This window comes from Amphiura filiformis, chromosome 9 (genome assembly GCF_039555335.1).
Source record: "Amphiura filiformis chromosome 9, Afil_fr2py, whole genome shotgun sequence".
NCBI lineage: Eukaryota > Metazoa > Echinodermata > Ophiuroidea > Amphilepidida > Amphiuridae > Amphiura > Amphiura filiformis.
This window is the reverse complement of record NC_092636.1, coordinates 2,134,692-2,153,402: the sequence shown is the minus strand read 5'-3', so window position 1 is coordinate 2,153,402 and position 18,711 is coordinate 2,134,692. Positions and strand designations below refer to the sequence as shown.

Sequence of the window (18,711 nt, the reverse complement as noted above, 5' to 3'; positions counted from 1 at the left end):
TATTTCAACATTTTGAATAAAGAATAACAAAATCAAAATTTGACGGAAATCGTACCGGACATTACCGGGGAAGGGGAACGTTTGGATAGTATTTATTGTGGGACATTAGAGGACATCAGACATATCGAATTGCATTCTGAATACGAAGAATGTCATTCTGATATCAAATAATTTTGATTTTTTGAAATTCGCAATGTAATACACATTTTATGGCAAATCATTAAAATTGATATTTTTGATATTTAACAGTACTCAAGTAAAATTTATAAATCTGATGATTTATACTTAAAGTGTATGTAGGTGGGATGAAAAGCCGACGATAATTGAAAATTTTGACCTTTCGTATTGAAGATATGTATTTTTTTCCCAAAACACCAAAACAAATTAGGTCTTTTTGGGGAAAAAATCCATATCTTCAATACGAAAGGTCAAAATGTTCAATTGATCGTCGGCTTTTCCTCCCAGCTACATACACATTAAGAATATATCATTAGATTTATAAAATTTACTTCGAGGACTGTTAGGCCTATATATCAACAATTTGAAAAATATCAAATTTTGATAATTTGTCATAAAATTTGTATTATATCGTGAATTTCAAAAAATGAAAATTATTTGATATCAGAAAGACATGCTTCGTATTCATAATGCAATTCGATACGTCTGAGGTGCTCTCGTGTCCCACAAAAAATACTGTCGAAACGCCCGTCCATTCTAGATCCCTTTTAATTAAGGCTTTAAAGGCCTTCAAAAGAAAATGACCCGTGATTGCTGCAAGTACAGTCCGGAGTGGTTTGGAACCAGCAATAGCATGCGCGTATTTGGGGGGGCTTTGGGGCGCCAGCCCCGGGGTCAAAGTAGGGGCGGCAAAAACGAAGGGGCGGCGGAAGAAGAAGGGCGGCATAAAGAGGGCGGCAAAAATGAAGGGGGCGGCAAAACGAATTAGCAAAGCAAAAAGGGCGCCAAAAATTGAAAAAGCCTAAAGATTTTTGAAAAAAAATCATTTTTTTTTTTTTGCTCTTCACTTTTTCAAACGATCGTGAAAAAAATTGGGTCAACCTTTTCGGGCTGTTAAGGAAGGGGCGGCAAAATTGTTTCTTCTTCAGCCCCCCGGGGTTGGGGCGGCCACGGTAGGCCACTGAATAGCATGCATCTTCGTTCATAAAAGTTGTGTGTGTGACTAACTGACTATAGACTTCTCCGTATTTCGCGTAGTCCACTTGCCCATTTTGCATACTCTGGCTATTAATAAGCATAAAACTCTGATTTGTATTAATTTGTGTACAATTGATAGATTTTAGTTCATTCAAGTTCATTTGATTCTGTCAAAATGCGACATAGTGCTTAGTATACTAAAAGTCCCAAAATGTAAGAATTTGTGAGCGTACGAGCCAAAAAAATGGATTTTTAAAGCTTTTTTGACCCAAAAAGGTCCAAATTTGGAGAAGAAAGTCCACTTTTCACAACCCCCCTTGGAAAAAAGTCCACTTTTTCAAAATCAACACCCCCCTCCACAAAAAAAAAAAAAACTCAAAAAACCTGGATACGGGCCTGGCAATAAGATTGAAAGCTCTTTAAAATTTTGACAAACATGTTGTGAGTTGAGGTCATAAAGGATTAGTTTCAAGATTTAGCAAATGCGATTTTAGAATTTTATCACCAACTTTGTTCGAAAATCAACTGGCAACCTACATAATTCGGTGATGTAAACAAACTATTTCATGGAAAAGGAGGAATGACAGCGACACCGGTACAAAAATGTCGGTGGAAAATTTGCCGACAGAGGTAGGGAATTGGAAGTGTCAGTTTTAAATGTGTATACAAAATAATCTCATTTAATACTTCAGGTCTCTTATTATTCATGCAGTAACGTGGAACGTAAATTAGCCATTTTTTTCCTGACATTGATCATGAATGATATCATCATCATCATGATCATGTGATAAGAAAAAGTTGTTGAATTCGGAAGACTTAAAATGTGAAGTTGCATAACCCATAAATAAATTGCCCTTTACACTGCCGTGTCACTATTATTACTGCACTTCTGCACTAGAATCCATATTTGAATATGATTGAACAATACCTTTGAGACTATAATAGTATTAATTAATACCTTTGCTTTGCTTTCATTCTGTAGATACGGTAAGCGATGTATTCCAACTATCGCATCGGATCAAGATTACAAGAATGATTCCCTAACCCCCAACTATAATATGACTATATTAAATATTTACAGTAATTTCTTGGGCAAACTGGAACATGCGCGTTGCATCCATGTAGCGTACTAAGCGTGTACACAATGTAAGGCGCATGTATGCTTTCTTCTGTACCGTGCTATATTCGTGTGTGTTTATCGTGGAGCCACTAGCGTTTATAGTGTTCCAGTTTGGCCAAGAAATTACTGTAAATATTATAGCCCCTAGAACTCTGGCTATAGCAGTATCCGGTTTTACTTCTACTTGGGCACTTACATTGAAAAATTTGTTGAGCATGCTTGGTGAACGATCCAGTACAAAAAATGAAATTATGAAAGCATTTCAATGCTTGATCGAACCAATACAAATATGTGTCAGGTCACTAATAAACACGATAAAACCCACTTGAGAACACACAATCGCCGGTCATTTCTAAAGATGCATTTATACTCGATCGCTTTTGCAGAAACCTGAATCGCACGCATGATCAGTGTATTAAATCGCCGTCGAATGCAAATGATTCGCTGTTTTTCAAAAGCGACACCAGATGATGGTGGATGCGATATCGCTATTTTTGACGTCGCCATTGGATTAACACATAATCATGAAATCTTCACAAACAATTCTAAATTTGTTATGTGTTGTCAAAGCAAAATTATCTTACTCTAAAACCGTTGGGGTTCTGCAAAGTACCCCACTGTAAGTATGTTAATTGTCCATTTATAATCGCTAACCGTGTATTGTGAATGGGGCTGTCAGCCCTGTATCTTCGCCAGCCTCAGACGTCCATGTTATGCGTGTCCTATGCACCTGAGCGACACATAGGCCTATATTGACACCCTCTGTCGGTCAACGTTCTTTAAAAATTGCACACATAATTTGTGCAGTTATAAACGACAACGATTCAGTCTGATGATGAGTAACCCATGGGTATAAACACAGCTTTACACAATGACTAATTTACATAGGCACAAAAGACCGTGTTCATGTAGGCCTACCGTTACTCAGCCAAACATGGCAGAGTAGGTCCCGGATGTTCCTATCTCCACAACGTTATACCTTTTCAACAAGGAAATAGATACGAAAAGCGAACGACCGAACGTCTAACCCTAACTAACCCTAACCCAAATATTCATTCTGGATCCAGTGGTTGGAAGACATCGCTAACCTGTAGATACATAGTCTCAAATGATAAATCAGCTCCTGTCTATATCAGGAGCTGTGCAATAATTATGTGTGTACCCCCGTGGTGAATGGTGAATTCTCAAAATGGTCTGCCAAAAATCACTTGCCACCCCCCTTGGCCAGGCCAAAAAATCTTTGGCCCCCCCCCCCCGTTTTGACGTGCCAAAAACCTTTGCCTCCCAGTCCCACCCCTATTGACGTGCCAAAAATCTCCCCCCCTTACACAATGTAAGATTTGGGGGAACCCGAATTTAAAACCTTAAATTGTCTTATCATATAGTGCGAGCGTAGCGAGCATGAAATGTTGCATATTTAATTGAACATGTTCCTAACGTTTTCCTACACCTTTTTATGGCGTAATATAGAAACGGTGCCCAAAATATCTGCCAAAAATCGCTTGCCCCCCCAGTGCCCCCACCTGCCAAAAATTGATTGACCCCCTTACGACTTGCCAAAAAATGCTTGGCCCCCCTCCTTTTGGCCTGCCAAAAAAACTTTGCCCCACTATAATTCACCACTCCGGGGTACACATTATTGCACCACCCCCTCATGTAGTATACTGTATAGACCTTTTTCCCTCTTTCCCATCATGCACTATTCCAGGGGGGTACGAGTGTCGCAAAATACATCATCTCCCCGGGGGAGTACAGAGTTATATTCATTACATTCTGGAATACGGACATTTCGGCTGGTGCCTTCATTACAAAAAAGGAATCCCCGATAATCACGATAATGGCGCCTCGATCACTAAATACCTTTCGGGGCAAAAACAACATTTCTATGCCTTATGGACATGGTGTCGTCGCCAAAAAAAGTTTCCTGTTATTGAAACCTATCTTTGTATACATTTGATAGACCTAATGGTGAAAAACTAATGACGGGACACGCAGTGATATTTTGTCGGCGTCCGTTTCACTTTTTTTCGGAGATGAAAATAAAATGTAAACATTAATCTCTTACACAGATGTTCTGCATCGCTCCGTAACTGCATCACTCGTGTATTCAATAATTGCATAATTAGTAACATCGATGGCCTTTACAATAATCCGCATAAAAAATATATGGAATCAGTATGCCCATATTAAGACAAAATATAATTACAAAGACCATCGGATGCACACGATTTATGAGGTTAATGAACTATGTCATACCCCCCTGGAATAGTGCATTGTGGGATAGAGGGAAAAAGGTCTATAGAGGGTATGGAATACAACGTCACTCATGACAGAGTCATCCTCATTTAAATAAAATTCTGTCCTCCATTATAAGGTACCACAGGAAAATTCGCATGATAATACAATTAAACGTGTGATAGGTATGAATGGTTGTGGAATCGATCTAGAGACCTGTCCCTCTGTCATCTTAAGTTATCTTAGAACTGTCCTCAAGCATGGCTGCCATTTCAATTGTTATACCGTTCCGGTTGGTTTATTGCATGCATACACTCTATAGTAATAAGCATGCCATGATAGTACTAGTCGGAATAATCTAGCTAGGCAAACCTTCAGCACATTTTCTAAGCAGTTAAATTGTCCCAAACACAATACATATTTTACATAAATACATTATAGATAATTAAAATTAAAGATAGGTCAAGGAAACCTACATAAATATGTTGTCTAATCTCCCAAAATTGGTGAGGACGGGGACGGTATACATGTTATTTATTTTACTTGGCCGAATGGGACTAGTCTTCACCGGGAGTTTCAGTGAAAGCACCCACCCCCCATAAGACCAAGTGGACAAGTACAACAATTATTGCATCAGAAATATCATGATGGTCGTGTGTCTTGAGCTCGCCACCAAAAAAAGGTGGCGACGTTACATTTTGCCAAAGTCAACTCAAAACAAATGATGATAACTCTGTCAAGCAAGAAGTTATTGTCATGCTTGTGGTCTCATTTATTGCTAAATAAAATGCACTTTCAACCCTGTAAAAAGAAATACTTGAACTTTTTTAATACTTACACTGTGCTTCATAGAATTCAGAATGGGCAGGGTGGCGGTGGTGGGGGATGTGGTGGTGGGGGATGTGGTACACACAAACTCTATGGGATTGGTATTTTTAGTGCGTAATCTCCTTCTGTAAAGGCTGTAAATTGGATTTGGACTCTATTTAGCATCTAAACGACTCACGGCCTTACAGCTAAACAATTCTACTAATTGTTTTTAATCATTTATGATTGGTTTAGTGTAGAAAATACAAACTTTTCCATACAAAACTACCCGTTGTCATATTGAACACTGTAGTAAGTAATGCAGCCCGGGGGGGGGGGGGCACTTCAATTTGAAATGGATATAGGTGTAGGGCTGGCGCTTTCGCACTAAGGGGCATTCGTGAGAGCAACATGTAAAAAATATGGGGTCATTGGGTGAGAGCATGATTTTGGCATTCGGTGAGAGCAAAATGTAAAAAATATGGGGTCATTGGGTGAGAACATGACCTTTTTTTAAATGGAATTTTTGGGTGAGAACCAAAACAGCGCCACAAAAACCTCGAAAATCGAATTTCTAGTTCTAAATGGCTTCAAATTTCAAAATAAGTAACAAAATCAGTGATAAATGAAAGTTGCTGTTCAAATTGAACTTGTAAGGGTCTTTGGGTGACAGATCAAATGGAAAACTAGGGGTCTTTGGGTGACAGAGCTGGAGCGAGCATGTGTTCGTAAAAAATATGGGGTCTTTGGGTGACAGCGATGCTGAAAAAGGGGTCTTAACAGCCCTACATACGCGTCACCTCCAAAGTTGGAGTGCCCCCGGTAATGCAGATGTCTTCAAAATCTAAAAGTTACTGTAACATTGTAATTACTTATCCTATCATAGTCAAAGTATAGATTTTCTGAAGGGAAATTTGATGGGGAATCTAAATATGGACATAATTTTTCTGTATGGGTTAGGGGGAAAATGTTTAGGTTCAAAATATGTTGAATTGTAAAAAATCTAACATACTTTGGGACACCCTATATTCCGAGATTACCAAACAGCTGTGATTTTGGTTTCTTCCGATTCAGTTGGCTCTCCATTTCCTCTAACCAAATGAATGTTGTTTACTTCCAGTTTATTACTGTAAGTTGGTAATAAGCAATGCATTGAGTGACCCATTTTTTATCAAATTTTTTTTTATTCCACCCTGTATAACTTGCAGGTCACCCTGTATAATGAGTTGAAATGTATATATTGGAATTGCTGATGCCTTCAGCTTTCCAAAATGTATACTTTTGCTAGTTTAGGGTTGATGATTGTCGAGATAATCTAATTAGAAACCCGGTTGGTGTAAAAATTCATAATATTTGTCATGTAACGCTAAGGGTGGCGAGTTCAGGACACACGGCCTGATGTATTTATAAGAGACTAGAGGTATAAAGGTGAATTTGATATCCCTAGTTTCTAGAAGAGACTTTTGGAATATGATATCTCTAGAGAGAGTCGTTATTTGGATTTGATACCCCTAGTGGGAGTCTTGGATCGAGCATAGGTACCCGGCCAAAAGACAATGTTTTGCCATTTCCTCCAAAATAATGACTTCCACGTATGCAAGTGTAAATACGCACACACGTTCCAGTACACAATTTTGATACGTTCATGTGTTAGCTTTCGTTTACTTGCATTCGCGTATACGGGACTGTAAGTTGCAGTAAGAGGAAATCATGAATTTATGAATGATACCGTTGTTCAAAGTAGTAATTGTTGCTGTTTTTGTTTTTTGTTTTTTCAGTTGCTTTCCTACATGTTACGTTTCCTAAGTCTGTCTGACAGGCAGGAAGCAGCACTCACGTGCAAACGATGGTACCAAGCATCACTTGATCCAGGGCTCCATAAGGACACCATCATAACCATCCGTGCCCCCACAGCACCAAGCTCGCAGCTTCATCAACTTGGCCAACGCAAGAGTGCCAACCTGGTATTGAGTCACATTGATAGCTCTAGTAATTGCCTCACCGTTCTGAGAGAGACGGGCAGACATTTGGGACCGCATCTGGAGTCGTTGAGTTTGAAGGGATCCGATGTCACATCTGCTGTGTTCATGGATATGGTATCAAATTGTCCTAATTTACAGGTGTGTGTATGTTTACAAACAAGTTGAGGTTTTTATACTTCTGGTTACCTCTGGCTACATAATGTTAATTTTTTGTGTGCAAAACAATTCTTACAGATTTATTTACTTAGCAAAAATATCATCAAATTTGTCGATTACAGCACAGTGGAGCAGTGTAGTATACATAATCATGCATAACTCGCAAACACAAAATCGGAATCAACTGACATTTTTGGAATCAACTTTTTTCTTGGATATTTACTCAAAACAAAGAAGATGCTAGAATCACAAAATGCTCCTTTAAGGCCAGAGTAATGGAAGACACATTCGTCCACGACCGAATTTGAGATATTTTGATATTTATCAACACTAAGATGTATTCTTTCACTTGAAACTGATAAAATACAACTTGCTAATATTTATTCGTATTTTTGCTTGATTTATTTCACTCTTTTCAACTCTAAAATGTCACATGGCTCAAGACAGCTTAGTAACTTGTCGGGAAATAATGAGTCAGAAATGCGCGAATGCGAAATATTGTGATGACGCGCGCGAATCGCATCGCGTGACGCGACGCAACTCTGCGCGTATGTCCAACGCAGTCGAGGCGCATTCGGTATGTTGTTAACGCCAGCAAATGTGGTGTAAACAAAACAAAAATTTGCAGTCAAAATGCCACTTAGATTTTTTAATTATTTTGAATTTTGACGCACTGAAAGCAGACATTATAGATTCATTGGTGCAAAAAGATGCATAATTAGACCATGCACCAGATACAGCTTTTACAAGTGTGAAAGTCTTACCGTTTTAAAATTTAAGGAAGTTTTGTGCATAATTTTGACATTTTTTTACTAAAACGTCGATTTCTCAGAGTACACTTTTGACAATATTGCACGATTTTTGTGACAAGATAACTCGAAAAATATGCAAGCAAAGGGTAAACTTTTTGCACTATCCTTTAGAGTACATCAAAGTCTAGGGAAGGTTTTTTTCATTTTTTCAAAATATTTGTTTTAAACAAAAATATACACCATTATGTGCAATTTTTAGCTTAATAGAGTGACAAAATGGCTTTTTTCACATGTTTTTTTCAATATTTCAAAAAAAGAGACGAATTTCAAAAAAATAAAAAAACCTTCCCTAAGTTCATGTCTCTTCTTCATGAAAAGCTAACTGAATTTTTTTTTTCTCCTAACAGATTTTTTTCTAAGTTGTCACAAAAAAAATTTGGGTAAAAAAGTGAATTTTTGTGATTTTTTCAAAAACTTGAGATTTTTGAACAAATCTGACGTCACCATGGGATTCCTTGACTCATTTCCTTTCCAAAAATGTATAGTTTTATATACTTTGGACATACAATTCAGAAATAATGAAGCTCGAAAAGGTCCATGTTCTCTCCCATTACTCTGCCCTTAAATGATAAACTAGGTCATGTATTTTAATCGTTTAAAAAACGAGATCAAGATTGTCATCATCGAACATGATTTTCCATTTCTATTTCCACAGAAACTTGACTTGAGTCGTTGCAATAGCCTCTTCATGTCAGGCATCCTACTGAGTAAGAATCAGGAACAGATTGCTGCTTGCTTCCAACATCTAACCTGCCTCAACCTAGATGGAATTCGCTACCTCTCAGACACCCTCCTCAACCGATTAGTCGCTGTCGCACCAAATCTCCAACGATTGTCCCTAGCTTCCTGCAACATAGCATTCGAAGTTGTACTCTGTCCAACTTCGGAAGGGAGAGTTTCCATGAGCTATTTGACTGTGTCCAATCTGGTGAACATATTGAAGGAACGTGCAACCAAGATCAAGAGTTTGAATCTGAGCCACACAGGAGTGAGCAACAGTGCCTTGAAAGCCATCGCAGCTGTACCAAATCTTCAGCTTGAAGAGATCTACTTGCGCAAGTGTTCTAGCATGGGCAATGAAGGTGTGAAGGCTTTGGTGGAGAAGCAAACAGAGTTGAAGGTGTTTGATGCTAACGGATGCCGTGATCTGAGCGATACAGCTCTACTTGCGATATGTGATAATTTGCTGATGTTGAAGGAATTGGATATTCAGGATTGGGTTCAGGTTTGTGATAGTTTCAGATTTGCAGAGAAAATGTATGCGTTTTCAGGCCATGCATTTTAAGGCGCGCGAGTGCGATCGCGCGCATAGAGCCCACCTTAAATCACTTTACCGAATGCGATTTATAGCGCACCTTGTCACCTGAAGGAGTTTCCAAAGTTGCAGCCTTCAAATTCATCCCCGTAATATTCTTCACATTCATAAAATATGTAACGAAAATAGTACTGATGACCGTGTTCCTATAACGTAATTAAAAAAGTCAAATGTACTGTCAGGTCGTAGTTCACAAGCAGGTCAACAATGAAAAGGTCAATTTGCGATTCGCTGATAACCGCGGTGTTTCCATGCCGTAGGTTTCCAAGTCTAGTGAAAACTGAAGCTCCATTGCGCACGGTACCAACACACATGATTGGCACTTGTTCGCGGCAAATTTTGACGACTTTCTAGTGAATTTGAAAGTGGCGATTTCGAACTGATTTTTCGGAAACTACTCTCCAAATATCTAACTAACAGAGTTTAACGGTGAGTTAAATTGTGCACACGGTGAATAAATGTAGTTTTTGTACATAAAAATGTTTGGTTAGATGAGATTGGAGGGGTGCCTTGCGCAAAAAGTGAGTGAAGTGGCACTTTGTGTAGTACGAATTTGGCGACTTTTACGGGCGTGGTTTGCATAGTAATTGTTGGGGGAGGGGCTATGGGGTTTATGATTATGTACGAAATAAATTTTATGTATTTAAGCAGTGTATTTATGTTTTATTTAGGCCCTTGGTTTTTTTTTTCTTTACTTTTTCTTTACTTTTCTTTCTCCCTTCCCTTTTTTCTCCTTTTCTTTTTTTCTTTCTTTTTCTTTCTTACTCCCTTCCCTGTCTTTCTGTACATTGTAGTCCCACATTCAACACCAATGCTTCTTATCTGAATATCAAGTGCAATAATTCAAATAGCCCACCTAAACTTCTTACCGAGTGCAAATGATAGCACACCTAAAATCCTCACCGAGTGCAATTAACAGCACACCTGTAGCTCGCTTGACTATTTCCAGGAGTGCGATTTGTAGCACACCTGCTGTTTTTCAAAATTCATGCCCTGCGTTTTGTAGGAATCTATTATGTACTCAGGACATTTTATGTGATATGACTGCGTCAGGGACCTTGTGTAGATTTATTTTATAGATCAGATATTCAGACTCAACTTGTAATAATTATTGTACTGTTATCAAATAACAACAGAATTATGCCATAAATATGACAAAGATTTCTAACAGCTGTATACAAAACATTGTTAGTTACTGTTCCTGCTGTTTCTTTAAATCCTCTTTCATTATTTTACAATGTTTTCATTAATGCAAATGGCTTGTCCCAGTACATAGATAACAAGGCCTTATCAGTCAAAACATCTCTACTTAGACCAGGCTTCCTGTTAGTGTGCGTCATTGCGTCCAGACGCGTATTTAACAAATTTGGACGCAAATTCACATGGCTAATCAAGTATTTTACGTCCATGTCACATGCATTTGGACGCAGACAAAACTTACGAACGAAAATTGCTCAAGATTGACAGACTTTGCTCATGTTTTTGCACCTGTTTTTGACCACGTTTCGGACCAAAACTGACACAGAAATGAGAAAAATTATCATAGCGAATGGAGATTGAATATCACGGCGAAAATGCACTTTTATTTTGTTTTAACAATCAACATTTGATGAGGTGTAGACCCGGGGTACGTGTGTATTGTCATATTAAATCGTGAATTTCAGATGGACGCACAAAAATCTGTCTGGACGCAAGTTTTTGCAACCTCGTCAGCAAACTTGCGTCATTACGGACATTATTTTAAAACCTTAACGGAACCCTGACTTAGACGTAAGAGTTTGGTTTTGTTGTTATGATGAGCATGGTATGTCTGTTTGGGCAAGCCAAAACTGATTGATTGATTGTTCATTCTTTTCTGTCATTGGTATGTTTCCAGGTATCAACATACGCTGCTGAAAGCCTCAGCTGTCTCTCACAACTTGTACGTCTCAACATGACTAATTGTCACAAGGCAATGCTTGGACCAGGTGCAACATCCTCTGGTAAAAGCCGGGCATTACGTGCAAGGAATGGTGAACGTGTCTCACCCGTCAAACTGCCAACAGGTCTTGGGTCAGGAAAGCTTGCCAATCTTAGGGATCTGAATCTTAGTTGCTGTATGCTGCTAGATGATGATGCTGTGATTGGACTCACTAAATCGCTGCCAAAACTACAGGTTAGTAATATGGGGAGAATCTTGTGTACCGAGGACTCAGTGCAACAAAGTTCCATCTCCATTAGCTCCCTTGGGTAATGCTGTGTATAAATGCAATAGTGCTTATGGATAACACAAAGTGACCCAGAAGAGATAATGGAGTTAAGTCTTTGTTGCACTGAGCCCTTGATATGTGTAACAATGTGCCACTCACTTGAAAGCATTGGCCTATACTACTTACCATTTCCAATCTACGCACTAAGCCATATTTCACCCTGGCTTGGCAGTGACATCAGTACGCATATCATTGGGTGTAGGTTCAAATCAAGAGAGTTCACTCAAATTGCTGGCATACAAAACAAACATGCACACAATTAAAGACACACAGCATAGATGTGTGAACCAAATAGCTGCCTCAACACCTCGATGTCACTACCAAGCCAGACTGAAGCAAGCAGGCACATAGCTAAGGGGTGAGCAATTAGTATAGGAGAAACACATTTTACAAATTGTGCATCCAAAAAACCATCTTGGCTATGAGCTTGCAAAATTTGCATATCTTTGCATATATTTTGGTATATACTCAAGCAATCACTCCCCTGGGTAGCATACAATCATGTTTATGTATGAATAACATTACCCAGGGGAGCTAATGGAGATACGGCTTTGTTGCACTGAGTCCTCAATATGATAATCTATTTGCAATTCTTTTAACAGAAGTAAATCCAAAAATGACTAACTTTGGTTGCAATTAGCCTTAAATTTTAATTGCAAACTTTTGAATTTCCAGCGCTGCATAACATGACCTTAACATGAGTCTGGTGTTGTTGTGATGGACTTATGGTGTGTTTGGGTTTACCTTTGGTTTTTTACATGTATATAAGTGTAACTTGCACTATGATTTGTGGATTCCATTTTTACCTACTGTAATTAAAATAAAGCATAAATCTGGGAAAGAGGCTTTGTTTATTCAATACTGTCAGGTTAACCTGAAGATCCATTTGATTTAATTCAAGCAGGTTGTTTTTCAATCCATATGCATATACATATCAAGATATTTTATGAGTCCTGCTCCCACCTGCTCCCACAAAATGAGGGTAAAGTCATAAGTTGGTAATTTCAAGACCTCCTGGCTGCTGAGTTAGTTTGATGCATACCTATGCAAGACAGTAGAATGTCTTATTGAAAGGGCCACAACATTTGCAAAGGACATACTACTGACTTGTACAGCTGTGTATCAGACACAGAACATCAGCTTGAGACCCGCAGGTCTCAAAACTACCAACTTGCGTCCTTTGTGGGAGCATGTCACAAATTTCCTTTTAGCTGGAAGATTCCCCACATATACATGTATATTGGGCTAGTGTAGCCTTCAGTATCAAATTCACTTAGCTAGTACATACACCTGTAAAGCAGTGCACATCCCAAAGCTGTTGCAATTTAATCCTATCTATGTGACACCGATACGCACATCATTGTTATTGTGCAGTTCATTGTGCAGTTGTGCACAGCAATGTTCTACAGTAAGCCAAAGAATTAAGGTACCAGTTATGTTCATCCCCTGTATATCCTAAACAAAGAGAGATATGCCATAATTGGAACCAGCAACCAATAGCTGCATCTGTTAGCTCGAATTTAAGACCTCATTCATTGAAATTGTTCAAGAAATAAAGACACAACAATCCAAAAACCCAAGGAAGATGCCAATTTAAAAGTTGCAGTTTGCTCCATTGCATGGCCTATTAATTTGTACACAAAGCGTTTCAACGAAGAAGAGAACTAGGGCCGTGCTTCCATTGATTAGCACGTTAAAACTATCATCATGCTTTCATTGATTAGAACACAAATGTGCAACTTTTGATTTCGTTTCTTCATTAGGCTTTCGATCACCGTTTCTTTAATTCTTAACCAATTTCAACAAACAAGGTCTTAAATCAGAGCTAATGAGAACAGGTATATATTAGCTGCTTGTTATAACTTTGGCACATTTGTCTTTATTTAGGAGATACAGGGGTAAACACAAATGGTACCTTAATTCTTTGGCTTACTGTATTTCAATGTGCGCATCAGGGCGATATAGTTAAGGTTTGGGGATTTTCTGAAAAATGTCTCTAGACAAGACAGACTATTGTATAATTCCTTGCTTATTATATTATTTTGACATTTTGTATCCTTCACAGATGATAGACCTTGCATCCTGTGTTGCTGTGTCAGATGCCAGTGTCCACGCCATCTCAAAGAATTTGCCACATCTTCAAAAGCTACGACTAGCGTGGTGCAAGAAGATCACAGACTTTGGTCTCCTTGGTGTGGACAAAAACTGCCCTTCTATCAGTGTTCCAGATGAGGCTTCTAAGTACAGCAGTGATAGGTTTACCCGTAGTCATAGCAACATTGGTTTCTTCAAAGGGCCATCATTTGATGAAAAAATCCAAAAGGTATTTTGCTGATTAAGAAAAAAGAAGTAAATTTTAAAAATCTGTATGCGGAAATGTTGAAACATAACTGGGGGAGGAGGGGACTCTTGTTAATCCTGTATTTTAGTATTAGATTTTGGTGTAGCCAGGTCAGTTAGTAAAGTAAGAAAGATATCATTAAATTATTTATGATCGATCATCTTTATCAAAACAAAGCCATTATTATTAAAATGCAAGTATGTATTGGATATATACTATTTTATCTTGAGCTGATGGAGCTATCCAATAGAGGCCCTGCATGAAATGATCGATTGGCTCCAAACAAAGGATTTGAGCTGGTGTCCTTCACTGTAGTTACGGCGGAGTGCAGTCCATTCAATCAAATGTTGTCATCAACCTATTTGATCGTAGTGCAGGGTTATGTGTGTGAGACGAACTGTCACGGTAGATTGCAATCATGCTTTTGTTGAATGCATTTGAGTAGTCCGCCATATTTACGGGATGATACGTCACATGCAAGGCCTCTATTACCAAAATTGTCCTTGTGGTCAAACAAGTCCAATAGAAATTGCAGCAACATTTGGAACCATTTTGGGCAGAAGCTGCAAATACATGGCACAATGTGTACTACCGTCGTCTAACCTCCTTGAATCATTCCTTCTCTGTTCAGGTATCAGAGGAAGCACTTGAGAGTCTGAAAGCTAAGAGTGAGATAAGCCTGTCCATGCTGACCAACCTTCGCCACCTAGACTTCACTGCCTGCGCTCATCTCACAGACGTTGGTATCAAGGATACCATTAGATTCCAGCAACTTCAGGTGCTCAATCTGAGTCTCTGTCCCAACATTAGTGATGCAAGTATAATGTTGGTAGCTCTCAATAACCCAAGCCTAGGGGAGGTTCATCTGGCCCAGTGTCATCAGGTAGGTTTGTAATATTAAGTTATGGTGTTTTGTGGAGTAGAAGAGTGGTTTTAATTGACATATTTCTGGTGCTGTGATTTACATGCAACTTGTAATAAGCGAGACTCCTAACATTGTAGATTGATATGGAATGGTGTACATTTTAGTTGGATGAAGCAAACTGCCCCTAAAGTTTGTTCAGCTTATATTAGGCAGAAATTGTTCGGCTTTTGTTACTGCACGCGTCAATAAAGTCCCAACTCACTCTCGCTTAAGGAGGCTGTGTACTCTCAGACATGCATGTAGTAAAAGTGCAATAACTTTGTAATTATTCGCAAAGACATATAAAAGTATACATTTTTATGAAGGCAAGACATCAATAAATCTTAATATAAATACAGATTTGGGGTAAAAGCAACAATTATGAAGAAAATCACAAAAAGTGAGTTTTTGGCAATATTTGTTAGGTACATCATAACAAAAAACACTCTTTCCACTTGAGGCTCCATTCCAAAAACGTTTTTTTAATTTTTTTTGATATTGGCCTTATTTTTTGAGATATTGACCATATAAGGCATCAAATTGAACTTTTTAAAATTCACAAATGCCTATTTGCACAAAATGATGCCTAAAATCGGAAATAGACCAAAATATAATAAAAATGAGAAAACCGTTTCTTGAGTCGATCATGCTTTTTACGATGATCATATTTGCTTACCTATAGATGCTGTATTTATTGAGTTATCGTGTACCTAAATCGTCATTTTACCTAGAAAATGAACATTGAAATAATGGCCGTTGAAGTTTAAAGTGGTCACATTTTGCACTTTCATCGAATCTCGCAGGAGAATGCGGCAGTTTTTATTTTTCTACCTTACATTACATAAACATCGGGTAAATCCACGGCCCCTTGAGGAGTTTGAGCGAAATCCATTCATAACTTGATATTTAAATCGGGGGAAAGAACTTGAAAAAACTCACATTTTATCAGCTAAAACGGAGCCATTTGACCACTGGGTTTTTGTGTTTCCATAAGATGCGCCAAGATGCAGATAAGCGTCAGCGTATTTGTGCGTTAACAAATTGCGCGATGACATAACGCGATGCGTTGTTCGCTGCATGTACCCTGCTGGTACAACAAAGATTTTCTTTCCTTTTCAATTTCAAACACAAGTGGAATAGTGAAATAAAATCCTTAAAATATTGCAGTTGGAGTTTACAAATCTGGATTTTCATTCCTTGTATTTATAAAAAACATAACAAAGTACAAACATATCAAAAAAACTCAATTTTGCGAATGAAACAATGTCTAGAGTACACAGCTGCCTTAAATTCACATAAGCGTGCGCCAGTCACACATAAGCACTGCGCCCAACAGCATGCATGCCATTCTATATCAATACATGGTGTTATGTGTCTTATTTTTTCCGACTTATATAATCCCGAACAAACTTAAGTGAAACTACCCAGTGTGTCTTGTTGCAAGTAGCGCCATGTTGGGGATTTGCAGTGGTAGATTCGAATTGTGCGTACTAATCTAATCCCACAGGACCTATACACACGCCATGCACACATAGCAGAGCGATTTGTCCATACACTGGTGACGCAACTGGTAAATGCACTGGTTTTAATCAACTTTAGCGCACTGTGTGTGCCTGCACTGTGTGTGCCTGCACGGTGTGTGCCTGCACGGTGTGTGCCTGCACGGTGTGTGCCTGCACTGTGTGTCACTGCACTGTGTGTCACTGCACTGTGTGTGCCTGCACTGTGTGTGCCTGCACTGTGTGTCACTGCACTGTGTGTCACTGCACTGTGTGTCACTGCACTGTGTGTCACTGCACTGTGTGTGCCTGCACTGTGTGTCACTGCACTGTGTGTCACTGCACTGTGTGTGCCTGCACTGTGTGTGCCTGCACTGTGTGTGACTGCACTGTGTGTCACTGCACTGTGTGTCACTGCACTGTGTGTCACTGGCCTTTGCATTTACAGTAGTGAAGTTGTGATTTTGACATCAACAAAACCAATGAAATTCTGTTAATTTGAGAGAAAAACAGGGTTACTCCATGATAGATTATCTACAATTTTGATCAGAATTATTATACCAAATGGGGTCATTGAGTAACAGAAAATAGGGGGAAATGGTTTCTTGGGTTAGAGGGAGTTGGAAAAAGGGCCAATTTGACAGCATGTACAGGTCACCATGTACTCATTTCTTGATAATCAAATCAAAATCAAGAAGGATTTTAAGTTCAATATGTTGTAACAAACTGCTCAAAATGTAAATAGTTTGTATGATGTGAGTATTATTCTCTGATTTGGTTGTCCATGTTTACCATCACAGGTGACTGATCAGAGCATAATCACTCTGGCTCAATGCCTACCACGTCTTCATCATCTGGACATCTGTGGTTGTGACCAGGTGACCGACAGGAGTCTTGAAGCCTTGATCAAGTATGCACCACGTCTGAAGCATCTCAACATCTCCCAGTGTGTCGGTGTGACGTCAGAAGGAATCGATAACCTACAAGCCAGTTTGTATGGGCTGCAGACACTTCAGCTTGGTCATTCTGCCGTAGGAGCTCCAACCGCATTCTATATGCCTAATTATTTCTAATTCTATTAGTGTAAGTATAGTATCAGTAGAAGGGAAATTTTGGTGAGAAACAAATATTCCTGGACACTTGTACTCAGGGTGGAGACCTTCCAAATTGTAGTCATAATTGTAAAAAAATGCTACTCAAATTGGTTCAAAATAAATTTAAAAAACGCTATGTCATCAAGCAGGTAAAAGATGTGAACTGCAAAAGCTGATAAAGCCAAACTCATATGAAGAAAGCTTAAAGTGCATACCTATGAATTGAGCCACATACAATCTTTGCAACCCTAATCAAATTGTGATTATTGCAATTGATGCCTGTTAATTAAAAAATCATTCTCCCAAATCTTTGGTTTGCTGAGAATCAAAAATGAATTTCCTAATTCTCACTAATTCTCACAGAATTTTAACATGTGAATGCTGTAATTGGCATTCTTGAACAGCTGAGAAAATTTGTTCAATTTTATTGGTTCCTGTCTGCGCATGTTTGTTGCGTTCCACAGGTTGGCCAATTGTTTTGCTGGGTGATGGCAATATTGCATTTAAAGCCATAGAATGAATCAAAAATTACCAAAAGAATTGGGTTAAAGAAGGCTAGAATTATTAGTACTTGTATGTTTAAAATGACAAATAAGGGCGAGTTAGCGCAGCGGTAGTTCCCTCGCTTTGCACCACTGAGGTCCTGGGTTCAAGCCCCGGCGCGTCCCAATGGACTCGTGCACTTGCTTTATCCCTATTCCATGCTCGCTCTCGCGGGTTTTCACCGGGATCTCCGGTTTCCTCCTGCTTTCTAAAAATCGGTGATTAGTTGTTTGGTTATCAAAAACTTGCTTCACCCAATGGAATTTGGGGAGCTGCACAGATTAATGGTGGATGTTACAATTTAAGTGCGGATAGGTTTGCGCTATTCCGGCTGCACAATGCCTAGTTGATGCGATCTGATTGTGATTATTCACCATGGCAGCGAAATTACAGCGCTTTGAACACTCCGTGATCTGTGGTAAGGCGCTATATAAATACCGAAATTTATTATTATTATTATTTAAGTAATAGTTATTCCACAAGTGGCCTTAATAAGTTA

The 18,711-nt window shown here is 38.8% G+C and overlaps 1 protein-coding gene across 1 annotated transcript; it reads left to right on the top strand.

The window, feature by feature from the left end:
* Positions 1–1,713: 1,713 nt before the first annotated feature.
* LOC140160511 (uncharacterized) lies at positions 1,714–18,014 on the top strand. Its single transcript, XM_072183747.1, has 7 exons — positions 1,714–1,785; positions 7,096–7,437; positions 8,923–9,492; positions 11,459–11,737; positions 13,897–14,154; positions 14,804–15,055; positions 17,376–18,014. The coding sequence occupies exons 1-7, from the start codon at positions 1,759–1,761 to the stop codon at positions 17,646–17,648; spliced, it is 2,001 nt and encodes a 666-aa protein (XP_072039848.1). The 5' UTR covers positions 1,714–1,758; the 3' UTR covers positions 17,649–18,014.
* Positions 18,015–18,711: the final 697 nt, after the last annotated feature.

Excerpts from the sequence above, each read along its gene's own strand:
- LOC140160511 (XM_072183747.1), top strand. The coding sequence starts at position 1,759 with ATGTCGGTGGAAAATTTGCCGACAGAG. Across the intron at positions 11,738-13,896 it reads AATCGCTGCCAAAACTACAG|ATGATAGACCTTGCATCCTG; the intron begins GTTAGTAATATG and ends TATCCTTCACAG. Across the intron at positions 14,155-14,803 it reads TTGATGAAAAAATCCAAAAG|GTATCAGAGGAAGCACTTGA; the intron begins GTATTTTGCTGA and ends TTCTCTGTTCAG.